The sequence below is a fragment of the Perognathus longimembris genome, chromosome 1 (genome assembly GCF_023159225.1).
Source record: "Perognathus longimembris pacificus isolate PPM17 chromosome 1, ASM2315922v1, whole genome shotgun sequence".
Lineage (NCBI taxonomy): Eukaryota > Metazoa > Chordata > Mammalia > Rodentia > Heteromyidae > Perognathus > Perognathus longimembris.
The window spans coordinates 154,847,553-154,860,160 of NC_063161.1; the positions used below are offsets into that span (position 1 = coordinate 154,847,553).

At 36.3% G+C, this 12,608-nt stretch overlaps 1 protein-coding gene across 3 annotated transcripts in view; it reads left to right on the forward strand.

Annotated features, from left to right (window-relative positions):
• Positions 1–12,608, forward strand: part of Pbx3 (PBX homeobox 3) — a 223,929-nt gene that overhangs the window by 164,366 nt on the left and 46,955 nt on the right. For all 3 annotated transcript variants that reach the window (XM_048342850.1, XM_048342869.1, XM_048342860.1), the window contains exon 3: positions 3,498–3,739. In XM_048342850.1, coding sequence (XP_048198807.1) covers positions 3,498–3,739 — 242 coding nt within the window. The remainder of the gene's footprint in view (positions 1–3,497; positions 3,740–12,608) is intronic.

A 12,608-nucleotide genomic window follows, 5' to 3' on the forward strand; every position in this document is an offset into this window, starting at 1 on the left:
TCTCAGGTCAAGCCTTCATTGTGCTACAGTGCCTTTCTATGGAGAGGCTAGTCCTGTACAATCCAGTACAGATTTCTAATCTGCTTATTTATAATTCAAAAGCTTGCCTATATATTAATGAACCCTTAATGAGCTGTTGAAAATGCCTGAATTACAGTCAGATTATTAAACTCAAACAGCCCTGTAATCATACCATTTGAGTGGGCTTTAGGTACTTTTCACATCTGCAGCTTAGTATTGTGAATGGTATGCGTTTATTCTGAGAAAGCTTTGTAATAATTTTGACCCGTTATTTATTTATTGCCCTCCGAATGCAGTCATCTATGCAGATGCTCTCTCCCATTATCTGTGGGGCAGGTGCACAGCATGTTGAAAGACAGCTAATTAGGATTTGCTGAAAGATATGCAAAAACTGTGGGCTTATAACAAAGCCAAGTTCATTGTTAAACAATGTTTTACTATGTTTGTATGATTTGCTTAAATCTTGGGGATACTGAAATGAATATTGTAGCTATAAGAAAATTACAAATATGTTTTTCTAATGTTAGACTGCTGTGATGACCAGAGAGTCTAGACATAAAACTTTACAAACCTCTTTATATGCTCCAGTCACTATGCACATATTTCAGCTAAAACATAAGAATAATCATTTTTAAAATTAACTTTGTTTTATCAAGTTTCATTGTGAAGCTATCAAGATCTTCTGGTTATCCCACAGTTTGATTCATTTTGGCTTTTGCAAATTTAGGTTCATTAAAATGTTTTTAGGTACCCAGAGGAGTAGGTGTTATGATTGGAAACCATATGTGATTTTGGAAGGTTCGTATGCTAAGTAATAGTGAATGGATAGGTAAGTAGGATGAGGAATAAAATAGTTACTTAAATGTAAATTCAGAAAATAAATAGTCAATTTGAAAATAATTTTGGAAACAAGGTATTACTATTAGAGTTCCATAATCACTACTTTGCTTAATAAGGAACAATTGAGGTTAATTTTTTCAACTATAATTATGAAAAAGACTTAAATTTTGATAGCCTTCTTAGTGCTGCCTAAATGCAAAAATGCTATAGTACTTTCATACAAAGGAGTATAACATTTCTGTCAAGAAATGATTTTTCTGATGAGATTTAGTGTACACGATTTTATACAGTAAATAGAGAAGTATTGCATTTAAACATTTTTCTTCTTGAGGCAAATACAAGTTAATTTCTTTAAATTTTAGAAATAAGGTATTAATCATAAGAGAAAAACATTTTAGTAGCTGAAAATACATACTTAAAATTTTTCTTGTGCCTATTGCTATTGAGATTCCTTGTGGTATATCTGTGATGGCTTTTATACATATTGGGTTCCTGTGAGAATGTCAATGATGGCCACTTCATTTATATGTCTTTTTGTATTTCTTTCTGACAATTTTCTCCTCTTTCTTACGGTGTACTTCCCAGCGTATTAGTCACTGCATCTTCTCTTGTCTGCCACACTTGTGCAGGGAAGTGTAATAATTTCCACTACAGCTGTTGATCTCCTATTTAAAAAACCTCATCACATGTCCACTGGGAAAAGATCAATGTGTTTAAGCACAAAGGGAAAATGAGAAACCTGATGAAACCTTGAAATAGTTAAAAAAAAATACATTTCCAGAAGAAGCACAATTACCTTAAATAGAACACAGAAACAAAGAATACACAAAAATGTGAGCAAATGTTGAATTTGGAAAGGAGAAACTTAAGGAGCTCCTGTGCAACTAATACAAGTGAAACAGGATCAAATGTAAAATAAGAGATTACTTCTTAAGCCCTCACTGCCTGCCAAGTACACAGGAAACTTGATAGATAAACTAGAGTATGTCCCAGCTGTGAAATTTTAACACTTAACAGTTTAGTGAATCAGAAGGCAGAAAAATAGATGGTAAGTTAAAAATACCAATTTAACCAATAATGAGCAGTTATAGAACAGTAGACAACTTTTTCTAGTTCTAGGAGAAATAACAAATGCATGTTTGTCTATCTTTAGTTATCAGCAATGAGTATGTTGTTAGAGATTTTATAAGAGAGTTGTCTAATATTTTGTTTCCCTAAATAAATTTATTTTTAATATATTACCATTTTCAAGCCTTATTTTAGTTGCCTCTGAATAGGCAACAGATATAGTTTTAAAATATGGCGAGTTTTACCCAGTTGAAATTATTCTGAAGTATATTTTTAAATAAAAGTGGCAGCTTTACAGTGTTCTGGGGAGGAAATTAAAGTTGTGCATTTGAATTAAGACAACAAAAAGCTTTGTATGCCATGGGTATAATTCAGGACATCTATGATGATGTCTATTTTTTAAATACTTGATGCTAGTTTTAGGTTAGCATATAAAACCACAGAGCTGTTGATCAGTTGAGTAGTTGGCAGCTTATAGATGTTACTGTCATGTAAGTTACAATAAACACAGAGTGTGGACCACTGTGGATAAACAACAGGCACAGCCGCAAAAGGCAGCATCCAAATGCAGACATGCAAGATGCCAACTTTCTTCCCTCCTCTTCCCCAAGTAGCCTTGTAACTAGTGTAGGGAACATCTTTTTAAACAGATTTACAGAGGTTAATTGAGCTGGGATAGTTTAGATCATGTTACATGTTAATGAAAATGCTGATTTTGAGCTGTCATGACTCCAGTGAGTGTTTTTTATACTATGATAATTATTTTAAAACTTTGTCTTTTGTGTTGTTGAAAACATCTTGGCATAAAGCCTGTGTGACCTGATTAAACCTATGAATTGTCAGCTGTGATCTATAGTACTCAGAAGAGGTTGCTGACTGGGCATCATTTAGGAAGTTCTTGATTTAAAAGCAAAATTAGATTGAGACTACTATGCCCAGCACTCTATTGCCATGTCAGTGGCACATTTTTAATACCGCGTTTGGTGTTTAATACTGTGTTTGATTTAATAGTTTAATGACAGTTGCTTTAATGACACTCATTTAATAATAGTATAGATAGTTGCCTCGTATTGTATACCTTTCTCTGTTGAACTTACGTGATGAAAAAGCCATATAATCCTATTTATTTTCCAATTTGGGGATATAGCTTTGAATTCAAATTACTTGAAGGGATTTTTACCCTTTTTTTCTGACTGTGCAGAGACAGAATAAACCACCCTTTGATGCGTTTCTTTTATATTCTTGGGAATATTTTCTTCCTCCCAAAGTCCCCAGTTTTTCTCCTTTCCTAAATCTGAGAAGCTTAGATTAAAATATTCCAAGAAGTTGGTGATTTCAATCTACGATAAATTTGAGAGAAAGAGTATTAGAAATGCTAGGATGCATGTAAATATTATTTTGAAAGTAATTTTCATACTAGGCTTATTGATGAAATGTGAGCAGAGAAGTCTCAGCATGAATTGTAGTTCACTGATGTTGTTTGATCATTTTCTCAAATAAACAAATACTCACACTGTTTGTCCTCTGTTTCTCGCTTCTTCTCTCTCTGTCTCTCTCTTTCCTTGAAGGTCTCAGCATCAGAGGAGCCCAGGAGGAAGACCCTCCCGATCCCCAGCTAATGAGACTGGACAATATGCTTTTGGCAGAAGGGGTTTCAGGTCCTGAGAAAGGTGGGGGATCGGCGGCAGCAGCTGCAGCCGCGGCAGCCTCTGGAGGTTCTTCAGATAACTCTATTGAACACTCAGATTACAGAGCCAAATTGACCCAGATCAGACAAATCTATCACACAGAACTGGAGAAATATGAACAGGTCAGCAGCCGCCACTCTCAGTCCTGCACAAACCCTCTATTGCTCTTCTACTAGACCGTGCTAACCAATTCTGAGGGCCGTGAGGGGTAGGTGCTAACACAAAGAGCAAAAGAATAAGGGCAAAAATCCACATGAGTGGTTGGAATCATGAAATGAAGATCTTTGAGATTTGGGGGATGAAACTAACCCTGACTTATCCCATCTATTTGGTTTAGTTTTATTCATTCCTCACATTCACATGTTCTACCACACCTACCACACCCTTCCTTCCCTCTTACCTCACTGCTTGGTGGTTTCCTGAGCGCTGTATAATTGTTACACTATGAACTGGCTATGTCCATAAGCTTAAACACTCTTTAGAAATAAACATTGCATAATGAACCTTTAGGTTCTATGCTGTAAGCTCTAGAATTAATTCTTATGGATTGTGCCAGACTATAGGGAAAGGAGCTAACTTGATAAAATAAGCAGGTTGTGGCCTGGCTCTTTGAGGATGAAACCTCCCAGCTTAATCATGTGTCTACTACAATTGGGAATACTTGGCATTGCGTGCAAATTCCTGATTACAAAAAGGATTTAAAAATCCCATTCTTGGCAATTTGATTAGCTATATTCTGCTGAATCTATGATATTCTTGAGTTTAAGCTATACTGTTTAATATACCACCAAAATGGTTATAACATTTTCAATCACAAAATAATTCCAAATTTTCAAAGGCATTAAAATGTAGTGGGAGTAGTCTTATATTAAATACAAAAGGTAAAGTGTTGATAGTTTATTCTAAAGATGTTTTAGTTGATAATTTGAAATCAAAGTGCCATTCATGTTGAGGAATTCTCATTGATAGAATTCTTGTATGAAATGTAATGCACAATGATAATTTTAAAGCATACACAAAAATAAAGAGAGTAGATTAGGTTGATCCTGTGAAATTGCCAAGTTTGAGGACAAAAAACGTTACGAACCAGGCATTGTATGTGAGGCTGTAGTCCCAGCTTCTGGGAAGGCTGAAACAAGGAAAGTCACATGAAAACCAGCCTAGGCAACATAGTGAGATCCTGTGTCCAAAAAGCAGTCAACAAAAACAACTGTATATTAGTAATTTCATAGAATTCAACTTAAGAGAGATTTCTCTAATGTTGGCATAAATAATCATCGTTTTGCCATTCTTATTTTGCCTACCTCTCTACACTCACTTTTTTTTTTTTTTTTTCAATTTTGGTACAGACCTAGGGCTTGAACCCAGGGCCTGGGCACTGTTCCTGAGCTTTTTTGTTCAAGGCTAGCACTCTACTACTTGAAACACAGTTCTCTTTCCAGCTTCTTTGGTGATTAATTGGAGATAAGAGTCTCATAGACTTTTCTGCCCTGGCTGGCTTCAAACTGTGATCCTCAGATCTCAGCCTCTTGAGAAGCTAGGATTACAGGCGTGAGCCCCCTGCACTTGGCTGTCTTCACCATTTTTAGGTGAAATATTTAAACATAAGTCTTAGGCTGGCGGTGTGACTTGGTGGTAGAGTTCATATCCAGTACCACTGGAAGAATGGAAAAGAAGGCTTTAGACATTGTATGAATTCACTTTTAACTTTACTGTGTATTATTTCTTAAAGCCCATACACTTTAGTATTTAGTGTGAAAGGGGGAGTCCTGTTGAGTGTTTGGAATTTTTGTTTTTGTTTGTTTGTTTGTGCTTCATTTTTGCAAGGCAGGCACTTTAATGCTTGACTCCTAACTCCAACTCTTCTTGCTCTGATAGGTTCAGGTCTTTGCCAAGGCCAGCCTGGACCATGATCTTCCTATGTAAGCTTACCACTACAACTAGGATGACAAGTTACCCAGCCTTTTCTATTGAGATAGGGTCTCATTAGCTTTTTTTTTTTTTTTTTTTTTTTTTTGTGGGGCTGACCTAGAACTTCCATCTTACTAAGTTTTAGCCTCTCAAGTAGCTATGAGTACAGTAGTGAACCACTGACACCTGGCTGAGTATTTTTGTTGTTATTGTTTTAGACTTAATCTTTTAAGAGCAGTTTGGAGTTAACAGCAATATTAAAAGGAAGGTACACAGATACCTCATATATTCCCATTGGCATAGCTTTCCAATTATCAGCATTCTCTACTTGAGCTATGATACATATGTTGCAGTTAATAAACATTGATGCTTTATATTCAGTCTGTAGTTTATATTGTCAGGATTCACTTTAGATTTTGCATCCAGTATTTACACTGTCCTAAAGATCCTATATACTATTCACCTGCCATCTGCCCCCCCCCTTTTTTTTAATCTCTGCCTTTACTATTTAGACTTTAGTGTAAAGTGAGAGTCCTATTGAGGTGAGTTAATTTTATTCCCCCCAGTTCTCCTTGGCAACTTCTGTTCAGTTTTAATACTGATTTTTCTTTAAAGTCCCTGGATAGTTTCACTTATACAGTTTTTCTTCCCTTTTTTTTTTTTTTTAATTGGGTGGGGTGGAGCAGTTAGTGGGGCAGTATTGGGATTTGAATTCTGGGCTTGTTACCAGATGCTTATCCAAATTAGTCATACCTCCATACCACTTTGCTTTAGTTTGTTTTTAGATAAGGTATGCTTTCGCCTTCATGGGCTTCAGACTGTGATCCTTCTAGCTCCACTTCCCAAGTAGCTGTGGTTACAGGCTTTATGGTCTTGCTAACCTTTCCCCCAGCTGACTTCTAATTGTAATCCTTCTAAATCATCAGCCTTCTCTGTAGTGTAGATTATAGATGTGTACCACCATATCTTCTCTGCCCCAATACCTTTTCTATTCTGAATATGATGGTATTAAAGAAAAGCTGGGTTTTATCCCAGGGCTAAACATGTTTTCAAAGAGGGTAGAAAGATTTATGTAGTTCTATATCAAACACAATGTAAATTGATTTAAAGTATTTTTTCTAAGTGGGACTTTCTGGGATTCAAAATTGTGCCTTGTTTAAATGTAGAGATAGGAAATTTTGGAAAACGTATGCTTGTATATATGAAAAAATCCAGCTTTCTGATTTGACATAAGAATAATTGAAAATAAACAAAATAAGTCATGATTGAAAAAGTTGCCCTGAGCATTAATAGTAGAAAATGGTTCTAATTTGTAGTATAATTCTAATTGTATAAGTTTATGTTAAGTAGATCTGTAAATGCTGCAAATTACCTTGCATGAAAGGATATATTTTGGAAGCTAAATGATCTCCATTTTGGACTTGATGAACTGAAATAGTTTCTTACCATCCCCTGCCATACTATTCTATTCCTTCATACTTGCTTTTATTTATTGGTTTGTTTGATGCTAGTACAGACTGAGACTTGAACTTGGGGCCTTATGCTTTCTTGCTCATTGCTGGCAGTCTATTACTTGAGCCAGCCTTCCATTCCAGCCCTCTTCTTGTTAATCAGAGATTAAAAGTCTCACAGGCTTTTTTGCTGAACTGGCTTTGAACTTAAGTCCAACAGATCTTATCCATCGTGGGAAGGTAGGTGAAACTGGCATCAGTCAAAGGCATGAAATTGAGCCTTGTTGTTTAAGAAATTCCCTTAAGGGCTGGGGATATGGCCTAGTGGCAAGAGTGCTTGCCTCATATACATGAGGCCCTGGGTTCAATTCCCAGAACCACATATACAGAAAATGGGCCAGAAGTGGTGCTGTGTGGCTCAAGTGGCAGAGTGCTAGCCTTGAGCAAAAAGAAGCCAGGGACAGTGCTCAGGCCCTGAGTCCAAGCCCCAGGACTGGCCCCCCCCAAAAAAAATTCCCTTAAAAATTCACATGAGAATTTTAGTAACATAGTCTCGGCGAATAACACAATCAAATTACCAGGATTTTTGTTTGTTTTGTTTTGTTGAGACATACGACCAGCCCTTTTTTCTTTTAGCTATTTTTTATGTAGGAACTTGTGAGGTTCTTTGTCAGTCTAGACCTTAGTCCTCCTACTTAAATCCCCCTATCCATAGTTGAGATGTCAGGCACATGACAGAGCACCCAGTTTTTGTGTTGAGATGAGGGTCTTACTTGCTCTTGCCTATGCTGGCTTTGCTCTGCAGCCCTCCCAGACTCTGCTTATGAAGTAGCTTAGATTACAGGCTTGCTATTGATCATTTTTGTTTCTTGTTTTTGGGCTTAAAACCAGACATATAGCACTCAAATTTTACTTCTTTTATGTTTTAGAGTTAAATTTGAGAAATATAAAATTTCAAATGATCACATATCTTATTTCTAAATATATTCAGTCACTTAATAATTTAAATATATATTTCTGTTCCTTTTTTAACATTTTCAGAAGGAATTTAGATATCACATATAGTATATATTATATGAAATCTATGAAACATTATGTACAAATAAATGGAGTATAATGATTGCTTGATAGATTCAGCAGAATTTTAAATTGCAAATGTTTTCCTGTAGGTTTTAGATCCATCTTTGTATCTAGCGTCTATAGCTCTTCTGTCCATAATTCTAAGTTACTATGATCAGTGATTTTTTTTCTTTTTTTCCCCAAAGGACTTTCCTTTCAGTTCTTGGGGGTACAAGAACATATAGACTTTTCAGAAGTATGCATAAACTTTACTAGAAAGGCTAAACAGAGTCAAGTGAAGTGCAGTGGTAGGATTCTGAAATAGATAGCATCATGATTTCTATTTTATAGATAAGAAAATGAGACTTGTGGAGGTTGAATGATTTGTCCAGTGTCACACATTTCTTAGTGTCAGAATCAGGCTTAGAAATGGGTTTCTGACAATATGCCATCCTTGATCATTGAATTATGTTCCTATCCAAGCAGAACTGGAAAATAATGCAGGTATATGGTGTTTTCCTCATATTTGTCCATGTGGGATTGTATTTGAAATGGGAACAGAACAGATGGAAAAACAACTGTTTTAGTGACTTTCTAAAAATTATTTTTCTTCGTTAAAACAATCACAGATACACTGAATGATAGAAAGCTTATCAGTGAACAGAAAGAACATATACGTTAAAAACAGGCTTTGTTAGAAAATTATGTTGTCTTACTAAAAGAAATAAACTACATTGGGATCTTAGAGTTATTCACGATACTGTGTTTTGCAATGAAGCTATAATGAAAATATATCTGAAGCCTGTTTAGATTTAGATTGCCATAAAATTAACAAACACACCACTGCAGTAAATTAAAGTATTTTATAAACACAGCCACATTTAAAAGCTAAGCAGATTAGAGCTACAGTGTGAACAAAGTGAAATCCAAGCTTCAAGGCTCAGTGTGTGTGTGTGTGTGTGTGTGTGTGTGTGTGTGTGTGTGTGTGAGAGAGAGAGAGACAGAGACAGACAGAGACAGAGACAGAGAGACAGAATGTTTTTAGGTTATGTATTTCTTTTACATAGGCTCAGGTTTTATGATTATCTAATTTCAATTATAAATGCCTTTGAAATATTAGATATTTATATATGCTCATATATAAATATACAATATGTGTATGTTTATATATAAATATCTGAATAAAATTCTTTAATATTACTATCACCCCATAAAGGAAATAAAACAATTTATTATATTTTTGTGTTGTTCATTCTAAAACTTAGCAGGGCTATGACAATTTTCCAAGACTTAGAGTGCTGTCTTGTGATAGTTTATGTTACATGCATTATTTATCTCTAGCTTTGAGATAAACCTGACCACTCCTCTGTCTTCTTGTTGATTAGATACATATTTTGAAAATGACCTTACTATACCTTCAAGGCCCAACATTTAGAAGTCGTGACTTCCTAATGAACATAAACTAAGGACCCTAAGAAGCTTATTTTGTTGTTGTTGTTTTTGATAAGAATTGAAGGCCTCCAGTTTAGCTGGTCTATCTTTGTTCTTCCTTCTTACTACCAGAACGAAATGGACAGCGTTTTATGCAAATAAAATTTGATCTCAACATTTGTTCTCAGTTAAAAAGGAAAAGAAATACCATGCTCAATGTACCTCTCCTGCTTTGTACCAGAAGAACTGCTTGTATACAGGCAATTCATGTTATAATTTACAGCTGCTATAATAGAGATGACACATTGAAAGCTATCTACTATAATTATATTGAAATACATTTTTCCTCAAGGCAAAAGTATTGTAAAGGTCTCAACACTTCCCAAGCATCTGGGAACATGCTCTCTGAGTTCACAGATGTCTTTTGAATTCATCCCCAATGTAGTAAAGAACTGGAGCCAAACATATACAGTGAGTGTGCCCAAGAACCATCAGGTACTTTTTAGCAGGAACAAAAGGCTGCAAAGCATTTAAGACTTGGAGACTACTGGAAATAGTAGGAGACTAGAAAATCCCTGCAGTATTAACTTATTGTAAAGATCTGTCCTTGTTTAGGAAATCTATACATTATATACATTGAATTATATGCAAAGGCAAAATTGCCTTTGCTTACAAAGGTATTTTATTTTACCAGATAAAAAAGTACTGAATCACACTAGAGGTTGTACTTAATTCCATTTTGCTAGTCTTTTTTTTTGTATTTGTCCTTGGTCTTGGAACTCAGGGTCTGGGCACTGTCCCTAAGCTTCTTTTGCTAGAGCGTTACCACTTGAGCTTTTCCTGAGTCTTTTCTTTTCTTTCCGGGGCTAGCTTTGAACTGTGATCCTCAGATTGCAAGCCACCTAAGTAGATATGATTACAGGTGGGAGCCACCAGCATCTGTCTATTCTTTCTTTCTTGAATTTTGAATAGTAGTACTGGTGTTTGAACTCAGGGCCTGAACTTGCTAGGCAGGCACTCTACTACTTAAGTCATACTTTTAGCCCTTTGCTTTAGTTATTTTTCATATAGGGTTTCATTTACACCAGGCTAGCTTGGACCATGATCTTCCTATTTATGTTGGGGTCATAGGGGTGAGCCACCACACCTAGCTTCAGTTTTGCTATTCTTTTTTTAGTGGTTGAGCAGGGTAGACACACTCCTTGATATAAAATTTTATTTCATATTCCCAAGCAAGGCTCATTCATTGTTCCAAGAGAAAAATTTTACTCCCCCCACCCCACCCCCGTACTGAAGATTGAACCAGGATCTGTGCTTTGGGCAAATAAGCAAACCCTTTTTGCTTTGAGACAAGTTTTTTTTTTTTTTTTTTTTTTGCCAGTCCTGGGCCTTGGACTCAGGGCCTGAGCACTGTCCCTGGCTTCTTCCCGCTCAAGGCTAGCACTCTGCCACTTGAGCCACAGCGCCGCTTCTGGCCATTTTCTGTATATGTGGTGCTGGGGAATCAAACCTAGGGCCTCGTGTATCCGAGGCAGGCACTCTTGCCACTAGGCTATATCCCCAGCCCTTGAGACAAGTTTTTAATAAATTGTACACTCTAGTTTTGAACTTGTGATCCTCCTTCCTCCCCAATAACTGAGATTATAGGTATGCACCACCACACCAAATTGAACTTTATTTGTTGGCTTTCATGCCAAAAGTTCTTTTTGGCTGGAAGGAGTTTTTGAATAGTTCTTTTGTTTTGTCCCCCATGTTAATAGTTGATTGGTTTTACTAATTGTATATATGGTCACAGACTTCAGTAATAAAATGAATTGTTTTATATTTGAATACTCTTATTTTCAACTTTTTTTGTAAGCATTTGTGCAGATATTGATAGGACAGAACTATATTAGGTAATTAGGGACTTGCTTATAGAAGTGAAACACAAATACGAATTTTATAAAATGTCTACAACTGCCATTACTATTAATTATATTCTCAGCTTTAGTGAAAGAATTTACATACATTATGTAATGTAATTCACGCATAATCTTTATGAGACTGGAATCAGGAAAGAAATTTTGAGATGCAACAAATATTTCATCTTTGTGGCTGTTCCTTAAACATATTACTCTTACTTTAGTTGGCTTATTCAGAATCTAAATGTTGACTTTTATCCCCAAATGACAATTTTTTACATTTCATGAACATTCAATAAATACAAAATTTATAGTAGTAAACTAGTATTACTTGTTATGTCATAAATATATCTATAAAATGGTTATAGTGCAGAGTTGAAGGGCATCTCAGTTTTTGCTTGTGTGGAGTCTCAATATATTTTTCTTGGGTGTCCTTAAACTCCTGAGCTCAAGTGATCCTCCTGCCCAGTGCTCCTAATAGTTGGGATGTGTTATCATGCACTTGGCTGAGCTGGGCTGTGTGTGCACATGTCGGTACTGGGGCTTGAACTCAGTCCTGAGTGCTGATCCGTAGCTTTTTGACTTTACCACTTGAGCCATAGCTCCACTTTAAGGGTTGTTTTTGTTTTTTGGGTTGTTGTTGTTCTTTTTTGTTTTGCTTTTGTTAATTGGAGCTAAGGATCTCACAGACTTTCCTGCCCTGGCTGGCTTTGAATTAAGATCCTAAGATTAAAAGTAGGACCCACTGCCTGGCTGGCTTTGAATTAAGATCCTAAGATTAAAAGTAGGACCCACTGGTGCCCGCCTGGGCGCGCGCGCGCGCGCGCGCGCGTGCGTGCGTGCGTGTGTGTGTGTGTGTGTGTGTGTGTGTGTGTGTGTGTCCTGGGGCTTGAACTTGGGATCTGTGTGCTGTCTCTTGAGCTTTTGTACTTAATGAATAGTACTCTACCACTTGAGCCATGGCTCCACTTCCAATTTTTTGGCTATAACTGGAGATAAGGGTCTCACAGACTTTCCTGCCTGGCCTGGTTTCAAATCATGATCCTCAGATATTAGTCTCCTACGTAGCTAGGATTACAGGCATGAGCCACTGACAGCCAGTTGGCATCTACTTTTAAAAGAGATTTATTCTTGCTGTCAAAGTAGTTTTTAGTATTATGATCTGTTGTCTGAATCAGCTTCTCTGGATAGGAATAGTGGCCAATTAAGTTTTTATAATTGTTCATTGGATTCTTTTT